Source organism: Lipophrys pholis (genome assembly GCF_963383615.2).
Source record: "Lipophrys pholis genome assembly, chromosome: 16".
NCBI classification, from domain to species: Eukaryota; Metazoa; Chordata; class Actinopteri; order Blenniiformes; family Blenniidae; genus Lipophrys; species Lipophrys pholis.
The window spans coordinates 8,752,426-8,771,765 of record NC_137634.1 but is presented as its reverse complement, the minus strand read 5'-3'; the positions used below and the strand labels follow the sequence as shown (position 1 = coordinate 8,771,765).

Genomic DNA, 19,340 nt, shown 5'->3' with positions numbered 1-19,340 from the left:
GGCAGGGTGCACACAAGTCATCAATCCATCACTTTTAAAGGAAACATTCATGTACGCATAGGGAGGATGTGCAAACTCAACCCTGCTAAGCTCTCCAGTACTAAGTACTACACTTTTATTACAAGAGTATTAGTAACTCTTGCAAATATGAGCCAGAAAGATGAAGTGCATTCTCCTCATTGGCTACAAAATGGATGTGAATCTTTAAACTCTTAGGACCTCTGTGTAAATTCATGTATTGTTTCACATTTTCTGAGCTTTTAAACCACACCTTGGCATGGTACTGTGTGTGTGTGTGTGTGTGTGTATATATATATATATCTCCTGTGGGCCACCCTTGGCTCTTTGGTTATGCAGATACCTGATATTTGTGTTGAAGGATTACACTTAGAATCACCACTACTGGACTAAACACTGGCACAAGAATGAAGGTGCTAAAGAGACAATAACTCGTGAAAATCCTGGAACAATCTGTTTTCTTTCAAGAAATGTATTTATATTAGCAACTGTTCCTTCCCCTCGTAAAACTATTGCCCTTCCCTGCTACAGATCCAACATCTATCTGGGTTTACATGGTGAAACTGATAAATGAAAACACACAAATGTGAAGTCTTGCCAAGTTTATTTTTTGTGTAAGGCAGTGTTTAATTTTGATAAAACAGCAAGATTTCTCAGAGGATTTCATGTAGCATGGATGTAACTCAAACTATTGTTTTTTCTTTTTTCTAAAGATCAAAAGTAAAAAAAATATAACTCAAAAACAGTATCGATGGGTTAAAACCATTCAGAATACATATTACAGTGTACAAAGAGCTGAAGAATATAAATACAAATTCATTTGACATTTGTTCAATATTAGGCTATAAAAAAAACCCAAAAAACTACATCATCTGACGGCTGAATTGAAGAAACATTGTATTCACAAGGACATGATATGAAGAGAAAACACCACTGCTTTGACATTTCATCCCAAAACCAAACAGAAGAAAAATCCCCAAATCAAGTTATTTGTTCAATGTACAAGTTGACAATTATTCCTGTTTTACTGAGACTTCACAACTGAGCAAGTTGTAAACAAATCTGACAGAAATCATTTAAAGAGGGTTGACGCTCGACAGGTCAAAAACAAACACAGCAAGTCTGAGACCATTTTGTATTACAAAGTTGTTGTTTTTTAATTTCACCTCATTTCATCCATTTCTTTGACATCATTCATGACAATTGTGCTGCATCAATTCTAAATGGAAACCATATATAGATGACATGGAAGCTGAAGTTAATAAACGTTTTGAATGGATGAATGAGGAGAACTAGCCGTTATAGTAACAGTCAAAACCGTTTCAAAAATAATTAATCAAAGGTGATATGCGCTTATAATGATAGTTTGAAATATTCTTGTGAAAAATTCTCCTCTCATGTATATTTATTTATTTATTTGAACCCAATCTGGCTTGAAATAAATCAAAACACTTCAAAAACACAACATTTTAGCCTCATGTCATATAAACGTGAACTTCACTGGAGATAAAAAAAAAAGCTGCAAAGCACAAACATAAGCCAGCATTTAAAGCATTGCAATTCATGTAAAGAGGCAATTGGCAAAGTAAGCAGAACTCAGTCAGCCCTGTGTGGCTGTACAATGGAAACCAGGCAGATGAATACCAACCGAACAAAGCACGGCATTACTGTCGAGACCCGACTACTAAGGCGACACGTGGGTATTAACATTCTACTAAAATTCACTAGCTTTATGAGATGAACATGTGAGCACCTCCAATGATAATGTAACAATCGCTCCCTTAAATACCCACAAAAGAACTAATATGTGTAGCTTGTGTGAAGTAGGCGATGGTAAATGTGCAAATGCAGAAATCCAAACTCCCAAACGCTGTATTTGACTCCACGTTTTAGCATAACTTCAGAATCACTTAACACAGAGTTAAAAAAAATAAAAATAAAAAATGCAAAAGCTTTCAAATGAATCAGATGTGCAAGAAAAATAAAAAAAACAGTAAAGCAAGAATGACTCTCTTTGTATGAACACACCTGCCTCCACTGTGTGATGGAGGCCGACTCAATTAAAGGTTGCCTCGGGAAGATTGTTGCAGGCCACATCCCTGTCAGGTCTGACTTCCTCTTTGAACGCACACGAGTTCAGAGGACTTCCAGTATTGGACAGAGCTTCCCGACTACACCCTGGTCTGCCAGGGTGATTGTAAGACGGCGGATTCGCAGCAGCTTTACAAAAAATGTTAGCGTCGATGTCGTCTGATATGCCCTCTATCGCTCCGGGATAAATGAAGGTGCTGTGAGGTGAAGAAGAAGAATCTGACTGCGAGGGAGAGCGACACTGTCTGTTGTTCAGCTCTGTGTTCTCCCGGTCCGACACGTTAGAGCCACGACGTTGAGAATTACCGCTCGGGAAGTCGGCGTGCGCGGCGCTCGGAAACATGTTGCGTTTTACTTGCGTCTGAGCGAGACTTTGCACCTTTCCGGTAATGTCTTCATCGGTCATCGGGAGGCCTAAAGCCATCTCTGACCTTGTTTGCCACGATAAGGCCGAAACGCTGTTGCCGTCTTTGACCTCTGATGCCGACACCACTACATTCTTTCTATAATATGGCGAGGAATCTCTCTCAGAGTCTTTTTCATTCTGAGGACAAGAAACGATAGCCGCTCTGTTCTCTTTGTACGTGTCGGGCATCTTCAACTCGAGGCTTTCTGTGTCCAGAGACCTCGTTCTTCTATCTAGAGACAATGGATTGGGCATGGACTGACCGACTCTTGTAAGGCCATGGTGCCGTGGGAGACTCGCAACCGCCCATGTGTTACTGATCAGATTCTGTTCATACAGATCTAACATTTGATAGTCGCACTCAGCAAATGCATCCTTCTGAAGGTAGCTCTCCTCAAACTCCTGATAGGGCGACGTGATGTCCTCCTCTAGTTCCATGTGAAGCTGCTCATCGTATTCACCCTCGTTATGCAGATCCACCACATCAAACGTAACTATAGCAGGTAAGGCCTCCATGTTCGGAGTGATGGCAGACTTTGTCTCCAAGTCGTCGTCGTCGTCGTGCAAGTTGCTCATCATCTCGGTGTGCTTGGTGTAGTCCACAAGCGCTTGCGAGAAACACACCGTGTGCCCATCGTCCAAGTCGTTATTACAATCTTCAGGTTGAGTGTTAATGTTTCTGTACGGTAAAGCCACTGGCTTGTTTTCCTCAAGGTGCTCCTCTTTGGGTTCACAAAATGTTTCGAAGTCCGGGTCGGATGTGCTGCCGAATGATAAGCTGCTGTGCCGTTTCTCACAGTCGGCATTAAGGGGGTTTGTCCTTTTTTCAGCATGACCAAGCTTATTTCCTTTTTCTTCAAATATATCCACTTTCATATCTTTCATGTTGCCTGATGCTTGATGTTTCGGATTCAAATTGGAGTTTTTATTCATACCGACTCCCTGCTGAGCTTCCTCTGGGGAGTTACTGCATGCGTTTGGCATTTCTAGGAAATCGTCAACTTCATACAAGTCGGCACTTATTTGTAACCTGTTCATTTCTGGAACAAAGATAGACTCTGTCACATCCACCACCTCGCCTAAATAGTTACACTGGTTTGAAGGAGGGAGTTTGGCTTTGTTTTCATAGTGTGGGCTGATGAGACTCTCGTCAGGTGCAAAAAGTTCATAAAGGGCGTCCCCGCTGTAGCTGTCCCTGGGTAGTCTGCTCGCACCCAGTCGCTCGGTTTTTTCCTGTCCCTCCTCTGGCCCGGGGGTCGTCGAATCGTAGTAGCCCTCGTCACTGTTTGGAACCGACTCTTGATGCTCGCTTTGAGGAGTTAAGACATCAGCAATGGAGGAAGTGTCCATAGCGCTGCCCTGCTGTGCACTGCTGCTGTTCAGTAAGTCCATGTTGTGAGAACTGGTCAGCTCGGCCGTCATTTCTGTGTTGTCTTGATTGCAAGTGCAGCACATTTCTTCCGATGCGTTATTTTCCCAAAAGTCCTGAAGACAAGTTTCATCCAAGTCTTCAGGCGAGGCCATCTCTTCACCACCGCCCTGATAAGTCAGATAACAAGAGGCCCGCTTTCCTCCATTTCTGCTCCTTTCTCCCGACACCGTGCTCTCCGTGATGCTGTCGTCTTCTTGATCTGCGATGATATCGCCACAACCGGTGAGGGAATCAAAGCTCTTTAATGATGCGACGTCTCCGAAAATCACGTTGAGCTGATCCGAAGAGCCAGCAGGCGTTCCAGACTTCAAGACGGGCTCAGACATCGCCTGAAGGTTCAGACAAGGCTCGCTGTGTACTCTAAAATTCTCCTTAAACTCAGGGGAAGCCACAGCCACCAAATTAATCTCCTCCAGTTGAAGGTCACCTTCTTGATCGTCAAGCACAGACTTTGGACTTTCTTTCTCCGCACGCCTTTCTAATCCCATAGCATCGGCATCACTACATTCGGGGCCAATGGAAATATCACATATAACATCTGCAAAATCAGGCACATCCGGTTCAGATCCCAGGCACTCTGTGACATACTGCTTGGTGTTGTCCTGGACAACAGGCACCTCTTTCTTGCAGGGGGGAGAGGACATCGCAATCATTTCCGGTTTATCCAATCCAGCATTTCTATGGTTTCTGTGATGCTTAAAACTCTGAAAAAGACTCATGAAACCTCGTCTCTGCCGACCCAGAGTCAGTGATTTCTGGTCAGCGGAGGGGTGACTACATTCATTGGGACAGCCACTGTGGAGCTCTCCAGCAGCGTCCTTCTGGTTGTGGTACTCAAAGTCTCCAGCTAAAGAATAGCCGCCTCTCAGATTGTCATCATGACTAACTTTGCTCAGCCCATCGTGTGTTCGACTTTTGATGATGCCTCTCTTGGCCGACCACTTGCTCTGATTCTTACTCCTCCCACTGAAGAAACTTGGTAAAATACAGATGCTTTTACGAACACCAAAAAATGTCAGAGCAGTCCTCCTGAATTTTCCAGATTTCTGAGATTTCACCGCTGCGTTCATCGCGTCAGGATGAAGCTCCTCCACGATGTCGTCAGGGCCACACCGGTGTTTGGTGACTGAAGGAGAATCATTGTTTTCACTCGGTAGTTCATCTACCTTGCGAAAAGCCATTGCTACCACATTTAGCAGTGCTTGAGTCAGACAGAAGGCATAACAGCTGAGGTTTGAAATCAGCTCGTAGGGTGGACTGCAGTAAACGTCTCCTCCATCTGACAAGAGCCCTGTGTTGAGAAAGTAGAAGCCAAAGTTTAAAATCTTTGTAATACACTGATAAAACATAATGTCTTAAACTGAGTGTTTCTAGTGTCAAAACTAATGAGTCACAATCATCATCTTATTTGCTGATGTAGTTGTGTTCAGTGTTTTTTTTTTGTTTTCCCGACGTAAACTTGGATTGGCTCTCGAATCTGTATCTCTACGTTGGTAAGAAGATCAATCTAAATGGAGCAATTCTGGATTTGATGCTTTAATTTCTACCATTTTGTATGGCATGTGACTTTTTACCCTTGTGTTTTCAAGCATTTTAGGGTAATAATATTTAAACTTAGTACTGATTAAGTGTATTAGATGCAATGGCTTCTTGCCTTGGCTCATATTACCAGTACAACAGCAGTAAAAATCTAAATTAAATTGAAAATTCTTCAAATCAGTTCATTAAAAGGTTACAGACTTTGAATTTTATGTACAAATGAATGTGAACAATTTATGTTTTCATGCATATTGCAGATTCAAACTTAATCTTTTAGATTTGTTGACATGTCTGAATAATAATCTGCACAACAATGATATTTGATAAAGCCAAAAAATTATCTAAAATGAAGCATGTCACTTATAATATTTGGATGCATGCATTGAAATTTGATGATTGCTAGTTGAGGAACCAGAAATCTTTCTTCCCGTGTGGTAGGTATTGAGATAATCTTTTTATATGGCAAATTGTAAATTTGCCACCCTCACATGGATGATTCCATCGAACAAGAAGCTACTGTTGTGCACTTTTGATTCTGCATTACGATTTATCATATAAAAAAAAGCTAAAACTCACACCACAAATAAAATACATAACCCTGGGGGAAAAAAAGGGGGGGGGGGGGTTGGGATTATTTCAAGTTCACTATTATACTGTTACTGCAATCTTATAATGCTCTTCATATTGCATGCAGTTATTTATACATATGATAGACTGGTTGTTATTGGAATAAAGCTTTAAACTCGTACATTTATCTCACTTGATGGATAAAAACAGAGGATTATTCACTAGGATTAACATTAGAAAAGGTTGCAACTGTGTGGTCCCTTTGCATTAGTAAAAGGATCATTGAAATGTTTCAGAGCCACGGCAAAACGTATATATAATAAAAACGAAAATACTTCCATGCAAAACGGAAACTTTAGCAGAGCAACACGACAGAGCAAACAGATCCACGAAGTAAACAAACCTACCGACAATAGAGCCCGATTCTGCTGGTTATCTCGACGTTAGCGCTCAATGCATGGCTCCTGGTGGCTCCAGCTCGGCTTTAACTCCGGGCTGGCAGCAGCTGGCTTGTGCTGGATCCGGGCCCCGGAGCAGGTTTACTCACACACGGTTTCATCTGCCCCCGTTAGCTGGCTGATGATAACGAGGGTCCGAGTGTGAAGAGACTCTGACAGCGGCTAGCGGCGCTACTCGTTAAAGCGAGCCGCAGCTAAAATGCATCACAGCAGCACACCGAGCAGCCAACCCGGAAGGTTACCGAGTCCGGTTCAACCCAACATGACGATCCACACAGAAAAGAGACATTTAAAAGCCGGATGATGACTTCCTCTCTCTCCACTCCTCAGGTAATTTTCCTTCTCTGGCTCCTCGGCGCATGTTAGTGACGTAACACGCGAGGCAGGCTGCGTCACAAGTAAAACATAAATTTTAATATTTTTTTTATTTTGTTCCCTCTGTGTGCAATTTTCTCGCTCTCATTTTATATATATATATATAAATATTTATATATATATATATATATACACACACATATATATATATATATATATATATATATATATATATATATATATATATATATATATATATATATATATATATATATATATATATATATATACACTGAACCCCAATTCGCACGCAGTGGAGATTGAGGAACTTGCATGTTGAGGACTTTGAGTGAATGTGCATAAATGGGTGAATATGACCAAAATTCTAAAGGGCTTTGAGGCAACTAAAGTAATGTAAACACGCTACATACAGTACATGTTTTTCTTTAAAAAGTGTTGACGATATGCCAAACATTATAAAGTAATGATTGATATTGGTTTTAATGAGGTTAAAATGACCTTACCCCCCTCGACCTATGAAACCAATCAGTAAGAATGACAACAGGAGCTGCTTGTGGCCTGCTGGGATCCAGACACCCATATCTGATCTAACGTATGCTATCCGGCTTATTTATGAAACACAGTCAACCATGAGGGAGTATTAATTAAAAACGTTTTTATTAGAACCTTCATTTGTATGGTACACACATTTACAGCATCCTTTGTACAATGGAATAATGCGATGGCCTTTTCAAAATTCAGGAAAAATGCTACAGAAAAACCACAGTGAACAGTGTATGATCAAGGCAGTATTTACAGTTGAGCTCCTCAGAGATTTAACTTAGTATTACCAGTGCAATTTTGTGTTTCCTCAATGCAACAAGCATAAAATTACCTCAATATTCTTGCAAGTTCATTTCAGTCCTGCTTCAGAAAGTGCTTCTTTTGGTCCTCTTCATATGGGTCCTCTGTGCAGCTTTTTATTGTTGGTCTTCTCACAACCAGGTTCTCCTGACATTATCTTTTAAAAATCAAGTGCTTTACATTCATGTTTTTGACTGCCGGACGTCTGTCCACTCCATCCTGGTGCTTTGAAGTGCCTGAGTCTTCTTCTCATCCACCTTAACATAATCCACTTTGTGCTCATCGGACAGAAAAGGCTTCTGCTGGACGTAAAGAGAGAATAATCAGGGATGTTTTATGAAAAAAAGTCTCCAAAATCATGGTAGTCTGCACACAGCTATGCTGGACTTTAACTATTGATGTTCTTCGATGCATTTTGAAAGGAGTCAGTTTTTACATTGTATATTTCACATTGGGAAAGGTAAAGGCACGGTTCTTCCGTATAATTAACCTTATAATAATTATACTGGTTGTCCAACTAATTGTATAACAGGACGATAATCGTGTTTTCATACTATACCTTCTGCACAGGTGAGGGGGAGGCAGAATTGAAATCCAGTGACAAATAGTCAAGGTTTGAGCTCTTCATCCAGGGCTGCACGACTCCATCTAAGGTGAGACCAAGCTGTTGCCTTGATTCCTGCAAATGAAAAATTATTGGGTAAACGGCACTGTTTGCATTTGAACTGGGCTTGAATTAATTACAATTCTAAAGACACAACCGTAAAACATGTACGTTTGAGCTCAAAGTCCAATTCAGTGGTATCACATTAGATTTCTATTGAGCACAGAAGATTTGGCATCTGCTTGTTTTCACGCTCTTTTAGTACAAACAGGAAATTGTACCTGCAAACACAATACATGGCTAATAGATTTTTTGCAAAGGTTTGTCCTGGGAAATAAAGAAGATCTGCACAATTTCTAGAGAAACAACATATTACACTGCCACTACTGTTCAATTACTCATTAATCTTTTTGAGAAATCTGAGCACTACTCTCCTCCCACAAATTGTCCAATTTAAGACTATTACAACTGAAAGTTGAAGACAGTGGTGGCCCACAGGGACCTTGTGAGGAGTTGTAAAAAGTAGTGGACAATAAATAAAATACGATATGAAACTGCAATTATTCAGGAAGTTTCTATCTAGTATCCCTTCGTATTACTAAATATCCTTAAGCCCTACCCCAAAGAGCTGATGATCCTGATCTATGTACTGTAGGTCTGAATGAACAGTGTGTGTATTGTTTGAAAATAGTTTTTCTGCAGTGAAGTATTACCATTGCAGAGCCGTTTGTGGCGTCGTCTCTTGAACTGTCCCCATTCTCAAGTTTTCTCTCCAGAGGTGAACGGTTCATTGAAAAGCTGCCAGTTCACAAAAAAGAAAAAGAAAAGAAGTTGCAGTCAGACTAACAAATATCTTCTTTGAATTTCTGTAAATAGGAATAAATAAATTCCAATATGTGGTGATTATATCTGTATTGTAGGTTTTTCCTGGTAAATCTCTCCCTTTTTTACAGACGTTTTCACAGTAAGCATTAGGACTGTACATTTGCCTAATTTTTTACCGCAGGTCGCCTTCCTGCACTCAAATTTACTTCCCTGATTTCTGTATACACGATTTCCCAGAAAAGGGGAAGTCATGTATCAGTCCCACATGCAGGCGACAGTCCACGTATGCAAATACAAATACTGACCTGATGGCCATTAAAAGGAAATCTGAGGTGTAAAAAATGTACTAGTTGAGGACGTTTTGCTTCTTCTCACCATGATTCCGTCAATGCTCTGCTCAAAGGAAGATGAGTGGGGCACTCTGTGATGGTAGAAAGGCCCCGGAGGTCAAGAGGTGGAGGCCGAGCTGTGAAACAGAGAAAAGGACACATTTACTAAACTGTAATTCTTACTTTTTGGGCAGAGAGACCAAATCAGTGATCAGATCCTCCCACAGTTAAAGAAAAAGATCAAAAGAAATCAGAAGTCAGCTCCAAACTACGTCAAACCTTGACTGTGGGCCTATAATTCCTGTGGCGTGACTCTCACCTCTCCTCAAGCATGGCTTAAGGTGCCGGTGAATCGGCGGTGGTTCGACATCTCCAGGTTGACACATCAGCGGGCCGAGAGATGAGGCGGACTCCACGGAGGACTTCGTACCGTGGAAGCTGAATTTCCCAGGGTTCATGGGGATGTAACCATCACATTCAACAGTTGTAACAGCGGGTGAAGGGGAAGCCATGGGGACGTATGAGTCATCCCGGTAGCTTTGAACTTGCGTGGTATTTAAACAGGGCTGCCAAACAGCAAAGGATAATGAGATCAGACAAGTGCACCTCTTTGTGGAGCAGTTGGAACGTGAGCTAAAGCTGCCGCTGTGTTAAGACTTGTTGTTTGCTTGTGAAGCGTCTCGCATGTTATTTTGAGCTCAGGTTTTTATTCAGGCTCTGTACAGTGATGGGGTGGTGAGCATTCTCGCCTCAAAGAGAAGGTCCCCAGTTCAGTTCTGTGTGGACTTTGCATAAAGTCCCTGTGTGTTCATTTCGTTCAGGCCCACTATTACCCTTCCATAATAAAAAACAAATATGTTCTGGGTGAATTAGCGCTGTAAAACTATGTGTTATAGCTCCGTGATGGACTGGCGGCTCCTCCAGGATGTCGCCCTCTCAATTCCCTGAACTTCAAACCCCGGTGGGATAGAGCTGTCTCCATCACTGCCCTCTGGGACTCTCCTCCCAAGGCAACAAGACTCCCTCAACACTTAACTTCTTAAAAATCCATTAAAAAAAACTAAAACTCTCATACTTGGAAGGGCTTTTAATGTATAATCCAGCATGTATCTGTGTGTGTGCTTTTATACTTCTAAAGTGTAGAGCATTTGAATATTATCATTGTTGTTATTGTTATTATTATTATTGTTAGTAGTAGTATTTATTTGCCTGCATTATCTGCATTGGTGAGTGGGGATTGTTTGCAGCCTCATATGACAGAGATCCTTTCAAAGTAAAATATACCACCACTTGAGGGCGCCACAGTTGTAGCTTTCAAATTAATGTCTTAACATTCATCTAGGCACTTCTAAACAGCTTCTCATTAAACTTTTTGCAAGGCAAAAACTAATCAGTATTTTTTGGTGTCTTACCAGATTAACACTTTGCCTCCTGTTCCTTGCCAATCTGCTAGTGGCATCCCCTAAAGAAAGATTAGACCATGAAAGAATAAATATTAGTTTGGTTATATGCAGCCTTTGTCATTATATGTCGAGGTGTATTCATCTTGTGGTTGAGGCTTTGTCAGCCTCTGCTCTGTGCGTGCCGAGACGATGCTTTGACATTGAGGATTTACCTATCCTGCAATGATCCAGGCTCGACAGAGAAGTCCTCCGCGGGAACAGTGCGGCGTTGCCGGCGAAATGTCTCGCGGACAGCGCCCTGGGTGTGTGAGCGCCTTCATCGCTCAGCGGCTCCGACAGGTGATTTGGCTTGGGTGGCAGTGGAGGAGGAGTCTGTCCGTCGCCCGTCACCTCGAACGACGCGGAAGAATACAGTTGATCGAACTGGAAGACACTTGTGGCGCAGTGACGTAGGGGAGAGGAGGAGGATGACGGCAAAGCCATGGAGATGCACGGAGCGCTGAAGGGAGGGTGGGCCAACCTCCCGTGGGGGAACTGCGAGGGACTGACGCTAACATGGGAGACGGAGGACGAGCAGGAATCGACACAGATGTCCTTGACTGCGTCGTCTGACGACCTGTGCTCCAGAGAGATCTCCGAGTTCGAAAAGCTGTCGTGTCTACAGAGAGGCGGGGGAAATGAAAACATCGCAACGTGTTAAACTGCAGTTACTTCAACGTTTGCCCCCGCGGGTTTTACGGGCCGTACATACCGAATGGTGCTCACACTCCCCGTCTCACACTGTGAGAGGAAGAGGTAGTCCAGTGGATGGCTTGAGTCGGGTTGACTTGCTACGGACGCTCGGTCGGAGCTGTCGGGTGACAGCTGCAGGGAGATGGGAGTGTGGGGGAAGCCATCCTCTGAGCTCTCTGCTGAGAACAAGCAGAGAGAAACAGAGGGAGGAGATATATATATATATATATATATATATATTCTTTTTTTTAAATGCTTTCAAACACTGAAACAGAAAGAGAGTTTTGTTTTGGCTACTCCCACCCGTGGCCGCCAGAGTCAGTCTTGTGATCCACACGTTTGATTTAACTTTTACTCATGAACACAACCAGGTAGGGACTCGGCGGCGGCGAGCGCCTGTGGCGCGGCAAAATACGTCGAAACCATACCTGCAGCGACAATCACAGATGTGTGTGAGCACGTTGCTTCCTCCCGACCTGCGCTCACTTTGCATAGACTGTAAGCAGATCAGGTGTGATATGAAAAGAGGACACATGCGAGCCATGTTCCCTCTTTTGTTTAGACATTCTCCCTCCCTCCTCCTGTCAGCTTGGCGCTCGCTCAGAAATTCGTCTCATTCCATTTGACTCAAGGCCGTCTTGTCAAGGCCAACCTCGCCGAGTTGTGAGTTCAGCCGGAAAGAAAAAAAAATAAAAAATCCTGGAGTTTTTGTGAGTTCTCACGAAACAATTTCTACTCCAAACAGATATCTGCGTTTTCATGTGGGCACAGAGAAAAAAAAAAAACCTTTATATTCCTTTTTAAACCTTTGAATCGGCTGCTTTTTCTACATCGTCCCAACAACAAAGTGTGTGAAAATAGCCGCGACAAACGTCGATCGACTGAGTTGAATATGAATCGACGTTATTACAGACAGCTGGCGTGTGTTTCTGAGTGTGTTTGAGATTTGCAGAAACCCGTTTGGGCAGCCTATCAGTGACTCGCGAGCCGTTGCTCTATCTCGCCGCTGCAGACGACGCCGTCCTAACAGTCAAGTCTCCACAAAACATCTCCACCGCCGCTTCGGCGAAAGCAACCGTGAAACAAAAGTCGGAGCGGCACCGAGTCAACAGTAATCTGCTGAGCGCCGGAAAGGACCTGCGAGCAGCGGTGGGAAGAAAATACCACAGGAGTGTAAAAGCTGCTGCTTTTGGCAGCGACGTGCTGGGAACTGATTGCCGCGATGAAAATGTTGGGCAAGCTTGTTAAGTTTTTTTAGTGCATGAAAAGAGTTGTCGAGCTGCTGTCTCTCTTTGAACAAGCTTTACCTTCATCCAGCTTCAAAAATATCAGACTGATTACCTCAATTCGACCACAAATGAGTGACATTTGACTTCATGCTACCTGATTTAAATAATAATGAAATTAAAGCAAAAGGCAAAACCACGACCGGTCACCAAATGAACTTTGTAATCAAGTGAAACAGTTTCAGTTACTGGCACAACATTCTGTGTGACTATAGAAACTATTATATTATAATATTATAATAACGATATGTTGTTATTTCTGTGCTGATCCGGATGTGAAGTTACCTCCATGTCTCTCTGTTGAGCTGCGACAACGTCACAGTGCTTGAAGTTGGAAACGGCTCACATGCACAGACAGCACTGTAAGGTCACATCTAGTCGTCCCACAAATAGAAAAACAAACCATCCCCCCCCCCAATATACTGAAATGTGTCCGTCTTTATCTCCATTCCAGTCGCTTGAAGTCGTCAAAACATCCGAATATGTTTAATGTTTGCATTCTTACTTTGTTTGTGTCGGTGGCGTTGCATCTTGGGAAAGAGGACAAGAGGACCAAGCATAGTTTGTGTGTAATGGCCATTAACCGCAGGTTGATTATGTGGCTTTGCAGAGAGACGCGTCAAACCACAACTCTGCCTCTTTTCAAACTGTTGCATGCGACAAAATGTTTCTTCATTATTCGCCCCAACAAGGGGTTTGCAAGACGGGAAAAACATTTTATAAAAAATTGACAACTACTCTGATAGACTGGTGAAATCTGTAATCCACTTCTTCCTTGAAACATTCATTTTCTCTCTAAGACAAAGACAAATCTAACGTTTTGAGATCACGGGTGTTTCTCAGTTTTAGTTGCATCTGTTTTCAATATGACTGCAACTCTTTGTACGTCACTTTTCTCCAGTTGAGTTTTGTCGTATTTCCAGTTAACGTAATAACAAACTCAGATATCGTCTCGCTCAACCACATACAAGATCTGCAGATCCTTGTTATCTAGTGTGGTTAGGTAGAGGCTATGATGGTCGTATATTTTGAGGGGTTTGTTTTTCCCCCGATCGAATGTTTTTCAAGAACTTTTGTTCACTTAAGTGTTTTCAAACTCGCTCTTGCTCAGCCTGTTGATGAACACAACCCTTTCAGTACATTTCCAGGACCTCCGGTCGTCCTCTGCTGCGCCCAATAGCTGAAATCAGTTTCGGGCCTCGGAGGCCGCGGCACGTAAAGCGAGAGCAGGCAGGTGTTTGGGTGACCTGCATCTCTACATCCTGTGCTTTTAGCGTGCCGTCACTTTGTATGATGGCCCTTAACCCCAACTTTGACTTTCACATTCCTCTTTTTTCATTTCTAGGTCACGGCGTGAAACGTCTTGCAACTCTTTTCTACGAAAACCGCGATCTAACCCGGTGTTCTTCTTTTTCCTTGAAATCATTTTTTTATATATTCCTGTTCAAGCTGCCGCTGAGAAAAACACCCGTTAGTTCTGACCTCATAGAGTTTGTTTTCACCACATCCTGTGTCGGGACAAGCAGCCACACTTTCTTTTGGACCAGCTGAGCGAAACATAAGTATGTGTATGTAATTACCGGCGTCTTCCAGGGTCCCGAACTGGCAGATCTGACTGATGCTGCTGATCCAGCTGTTCATCTCCTCCTCCGTTTTGGCCACCAGGTAAAAGACGCGCGACGAGGTCCTCACCACGAAGAGGTGCTTCCCGTGGAAGTCGCGCTTTATTCGGAGCTGCCCGTCCAACATTTCCACCTCACACTCCTTCAGGTCGATGGTGCGGATTGGTTTTTTGGAGTTCTTGCTTTGGTAGTATTCCAGCACGTCGGGGTTGCCGCTCATGCGGCCTCTTCGGAGGACAAACCAGCGTTTCCTCCACGCCTGCAGCAGAGAAGAGCAGGCGTTTAAGGCATTACAGCTCGACATCCATATTTCTCTCCAGTCTCCTTCGTACAGCCGGTGGATCCCAGGGCAGACACAGTGAGATCATCTATCTCAAATGGGAACATGTAAACTCTGCATAGGAACAATTCCCCAGCCGTGGACTGCTCACCTACACTCCAGCTCAGGTTATAATAATATTTAAAGTAAAGACACGTCACAGTGCAAAACCCACCACACATGATGACTCAGATTCAATCCCACAACCTTCTCGCCATGCGAATCGAGAGCACAAACCACCACATCATGCAGCCCCACTATACTTTAACATCATATTTAATGACAGTGTTTTGTGTTTTATAACCGAGCGTGCAACACCCCCCCCCCCCCCCCCCCTCCGGTTATTAGTCATGATGACCATCAAGTCATGAGAGTCTGTTCACGTCTCCTCCTCGCAACCGCTCACTTTGCAACTTTACTTTATACACCGTTGGTGTTTTTTTTTTTTTTTGACGTTGTTATGGTCAGTAAGCGGAACCTCGACTCCAATTTCCCAGAAGTGCAGAGAAGAGGAAGTTCACTGTATTTAACCGAAAAAGTCGAACGCAGCGAAAGAGGTATTATCTCTTTATCGAAAACTTCATACCGAAACCCTACAAGGCTGGCACTTATAGCTCCGACGTCGACTCAGTAGAGGTCACACCTGAGCAGAGACGTCGGCGATGTAGAGCGTCGTCTTGCTGGAGAGGGTGTCGGCGCCGTGAATAAAAATAAACCTGATTAAAGTAGACGAATGTGCAGAACAGAGGTGGGGGTGTGTTGTTATCGTTTCACACTTGGGGTTTTTGTGGCTCGGCGGGTATTGGTGGGGTTGCAGCGTCTACCGAGGTTCTCGTGCGTGAGGACTGTTCATTTTCCCTCCGAGCGCGTGGGTGACGATCGCCTCCTGCACAAGTCGGGGGATGATTTGTGTGTGTTCAAACCAGGAAGCCGTGAAAAACACGCCACGCTCGCTGCCAGTGGCACTGCCAAGTTTGAGAGGAAACCGTAACTGGCCAGATGGCAAGTCGACCCTATAGATGCTCCGAATATGAAAAATCCATACATCTTCTTATATATTTAAAGTAGAACAGTTTGTGTTATATTTGTTTGGGAAAGAAAACCCTCCAATATAAATAAATAGAGAGCAGAGTTTCATCAGATTATGAATTTTTTTTTATAAAAAAAAAGAAAAAAGAAACTTATGTTACTGTCGAGCTTTTAGCAACATCTCAAAGTCTTTTTGCATGAAATGTAGTTTCCTTATCTGCCATCATGTGACCTCGGTATGAAACTCAGGTCACATGACAGGTGGTCAGCGGCAGCAACAACTAAACAGAATCCAGAGAAAACAAACCAAAAGCCAACTTGTTTTGTTATTTTTGGGTTTTTTTTTTTACACTCACAACATTTCACTGCCCCATAAATCAGGACCTAGAAACCCAAGCAGCTAAATGGAATGCAGCCATTTCTAACCTGTTTTATTAATGGGCCTGGCTGGGGATCGGTCACACTGGATCTGAAATCAAATTGTGTGGTTTATATTTACGGCACTATAGTGTCCCAGTGAGCCTGGACCGAGAAACTGAAGTGGTGAAAAGGAATTCGGCTATTTTTAACGGTTGTTATTTATATGCTTATATGATCCAGGTCCAATTTGTTCTTACACCATTTTATACTCCCACCGAAGAAAACAAGGAAAATCCAGATTTGTAATATTATTTATTAAACTACTATTAATCCCACGGTGGCAGGTCACAAAATCTACTGTCACGATACAAGGAGGTTATTTATGCAAGTGTTAAAACTCGGCACGAAAATACTTTTAGACGAGGCGTCATGTCGTTTTACATTATTTTACTCTATATTGCCTAATTTCTGAACCCATGTGCTCTCATTTTTGTTTTCAGCTAATTTTTTTTAATAGATATTAAATTAAAACAAATATTTAAAAAGTAACTGTATGGTTAATACTTAATAACATATTTCATTCTTTTATATTTTCAAAAGTCATTATAATTCTATTATGTAATTAAATTTTCATATTTCCAAAAGTTATTGTATTCTTTCGAAAATATTAGATATTTAATTAATTCGGATATTAAGAGCCTTTATACTTTATTAAGTTGTTTTCTTATGTTTTAAAAGTAATTATTTTTGCATATTTCTATATGTTTTAAGAACTAATGATGGCTTCAATATGTTATTATTTGTAATGTTTTGTATTTTCGATATTTTATTACATTACATATATTTTTAACAAATAATTTGTTGGCTTTGTTTGGCAGTTTTGTCGGCAGATGTGCCCTGCCATGTACCAAAGATGCTGGATAATAATATAATCTAAAACAGTACAATATACATATGTGCTGGACGTGTGTATTTTCCTTTTCCTATAGATATCAGCAATATAAAGCATAAATAGAAACACAACAGGAACTGAGGTTCTGTTTCCTGCATCATATCAATTATTAAACAAATAATGTTTCTCCTCGTGCGCACGTCACTAAACAGAATAGTATTCGCTGATGAGTGGGGGTCTCCCTCGCTGCTCGCTGCGGTGGACAATGCACAGCTCACAACCGTTAAATCCACATTTATTATGGCAGAAAGTGGAAATCAGATATGGACAGAAGTGGTTTCACACCAGGAAGGCTTTTGTTCCTGAGCAACAAAACAAACGGCATTATTACAATTGCCATACCAACACATGTCGGCGGTAGATGTTGTGATTGTGGTAAACGATGCTCCAGTCTTTTAAAGAAGCTCATTAACAATGTTTGCATGCGTGCTGAAGTTTCTATTTCCCGCTCTGAGCCCCCCCCCAAACCCCAACACACACACACAGAAGCACCCACTGCCCTTTCCACACACTGCTGTTGACAGATGAACCCTCCTTCGTTTGTACTGAGGAAGTGCAAACAGCCACCGTAAAGCTGGACTATTTCTGCTTGTCGCTGAAGCGTCTGAGGGCTGCTGACACAACTTCCCATGTTTCACAACACGCAAACAAGAGCACGGCGAGGGGCCAGAATAACATCGTCACATGACCCCAGCAACTGCAGAAATAGTGGCGGCTGGATGCCGCTTCGCGTAAGCAGTGGGGATGCAGAGTCGTGCGCGTCTTGTCTAAAGTCAGTCTGCACTTAAAGACACACTGACAGGCCGCTTTATCGGCCAGCGGCACAAGGCTGAGGCGTCAATACAGTCAATCGCAAAATATGAAAATGTGGCTCAAACTGTAAGCGTACATACAAATCAGCATGTCTCTGAATCCTCACTGCACACCGGAACACACACACACACACACACACACACACACACACACACACACACACACACACACACACATAGCCATAGAGCTCAGCAGCACAACCTGGCACTCCTCCTCCTCCTCCTCCTCCTCATCCTGGCAGAGGACACAGTCAAGTGTCCGACGTGTACTCCTACTCACAAATCTCTTCAGTTTTTTCTCCGGTGGGGATTTAATGAGCCAGCCGGTGCAGACCTCATCCCCAGCACTCATCTTGACTGCAGTGTGTGTCGTCCTCACAGCTGCTGCTGCTGCTGCTGCTGCTGCTGCTGCTGCTGCTGCTGCTGCTGCCTGCCACCACCACCTCCACCACTACTACTACCTCCGCCTCTGCTGCTGCTGCTGCTGCTGCTGCTGCTGCTGCTGCTGCTGCTGTGAAACTGAGAGCACTGTGAGGCATATCCTGTGTTCTGGTATTCAGCTCAGCCACTCCAAAAGGAGGAAGTCAAGAAATTGATCACACTGACACAGAGAGAGCGAGAGAGAGAGCGAGAGAGAGAGAGAGAGAGAGAGAGAGAGAGAGAGAGAGAGAGAGAGAGAGAGAGAGAGAGAGAGAGAGAATTATGTGTTGACTGGATGGAGCTGTTGGTGTGTGGGGGAGTAAACCAAGAGAGAAATACTACACATACAAAGTAGTTCCCAACCTTTTTTTTTTCTACCCGGAGTCGGGCAGATTGCCCTGAAGAGGGGCTGCAGACCCTCCTCTTCAGTCTGTGATTCATCAAAACACTTGTGTACACCCCCCCACTCTCACCCGCATACAAAAGCAGGAGACCTCAATAGAAAAGCAATAGACAGTTTTCAAGGTCTATTATGTTTTTGACGTGTGCAAATTTAAATTTGGAAATATTTCTTAATCTGTGCCCCCCCCCCCCCCCCCCCCCCACACACACACACCCCATGGGGGTCCCCGACCCAAGGTCAGGAAACACTGGTTTAGACTGGGCATGCTACAGAATTTTTTTTAATCAATTTTTTGACGTTATTTCTTCATTCATCTCTCTGATTTCGAAGCTCTGACAATAAAAAAAACCCACAAATGATGCAGCCAGACTGCTGAACTGCTCAAACATGCAAACACTGAATATTAACAACCTGCACAGCAATCCCAAGTCACTTTAAGACAGAAGAAGACGTCGCTGCACATATCTCTACTTCTCCACCTCCAATGCTTCTCGAATCCACGTATTTACAGATGTCAAAGGTGTACAGGTATACTATCTGTATTTCTATATAAA

At 43.0% G+C, this 19,340-nt stretch overlaps 2 protein-coding genes across 3 annotated transcripts; both read right to left on the bottom strand.

The window, feature by feature from the left end:
• Positions 1 to 606: 606 nt before the first annotated feature.
• amer1 (APC membrane recruitment protein 1) lies at positions 607 to 6,857 on the bottom strand. Its single transcript, XM_080482596.1, has 2 exons — positions 6,461 to 6,857; positions 607 to 5,238 (listed from the first exon to the last, which is right to left on the bottom strand). Exon 2 carries the CDS (start codon positions 5,126 to 5,128, stop codon positions 2,075 to 2,077), a length of 3,054 nt encoding a protein of 1,017 aa, XP_080338722.1. The 5' UTR covers positions 5,129 to 5,238; positions 6,461 to 6,857; the 3' UTR covers positions 607 to 2,074.
• Positions 6,858 to 7,485: 628 nt separating this feature from the next.
• Positions 7,486 to 18,589, bottom strand: gab3 (GRB2 associated binding protein 3). Of its 2 annotated transcripts, none has more exons than XM_080482689.1 (10): positions 18,244 to 18,589; positions 14,450 to 14,750; positions 11,603 to 11,759; positions 11,064 to 11,509; positions 10,861 to 10,910; positions 9,768 to 10,014; positions 9,495 to 9,585; positions 9,008 to 9,092; positions 8,250 to 8,369; positions 7,486 to 7,989 (listed from the first exon to the last, which is right to left on the bottom strand). In XM_080482689.1, exons 1-10 carry the CDS (start codon positions 18,313 to 18,315, stop codon positions 7,873 to 7,875), a joined length of 1,686 nt encoding a protein of 561 aa, XP_080338815.1. In that variant the 5' UTR covers positions 18,316 to 18,589; the 3' UTR covers positions 7,486 to 7,872. The 2 variants fall into 2 exon arrangements, with proteins under 2 accessions (XP_080338815.1, XP_080338814.1); XM_080482688.1 differs by having other exon boundaries at positions 11,603 to 11,762; positions 18,244 to 18,493.
• Between the last annotated feature and the right edge of the window lie 751 nt (positions 18,590 to 19,340).

What these genes read in the sequence shown, in the direction of transcription:
- gab3 (XM_080482688.1), bottom strand. Translation starts at nt 18,315, where the DNA reads ATGAGTGCTGGGGATGAGGTCTGCACCGGCTGGCTCATTAAATCCCCA. An exon ending in CGGGACCCTGGAAGACGCCG is followed by an intron (nt 11,763 to 14,449) that starts GTAATTACATAC and finishes GCTTGTTCTCAG; the next exon opens with CAGAGAGCTCAGAGGATGGC. An exon ending in CCTGGATCATTGCAGGATAG is followed by an intron (nt 10,911 to 11,063) that starts GTAAATCCTCAA and finishes ATCTTTCTTTAG; the next exon opens with GGGATGCCACTAGCAGATTG.
- amer1 (XM_080482596.1), bottom strand. Translation starts at nt 5,128, where the DNA reads ATGGCTTTTCGCAAGGTAGATGAACTACCGAGTGAAAACAATGATTCT.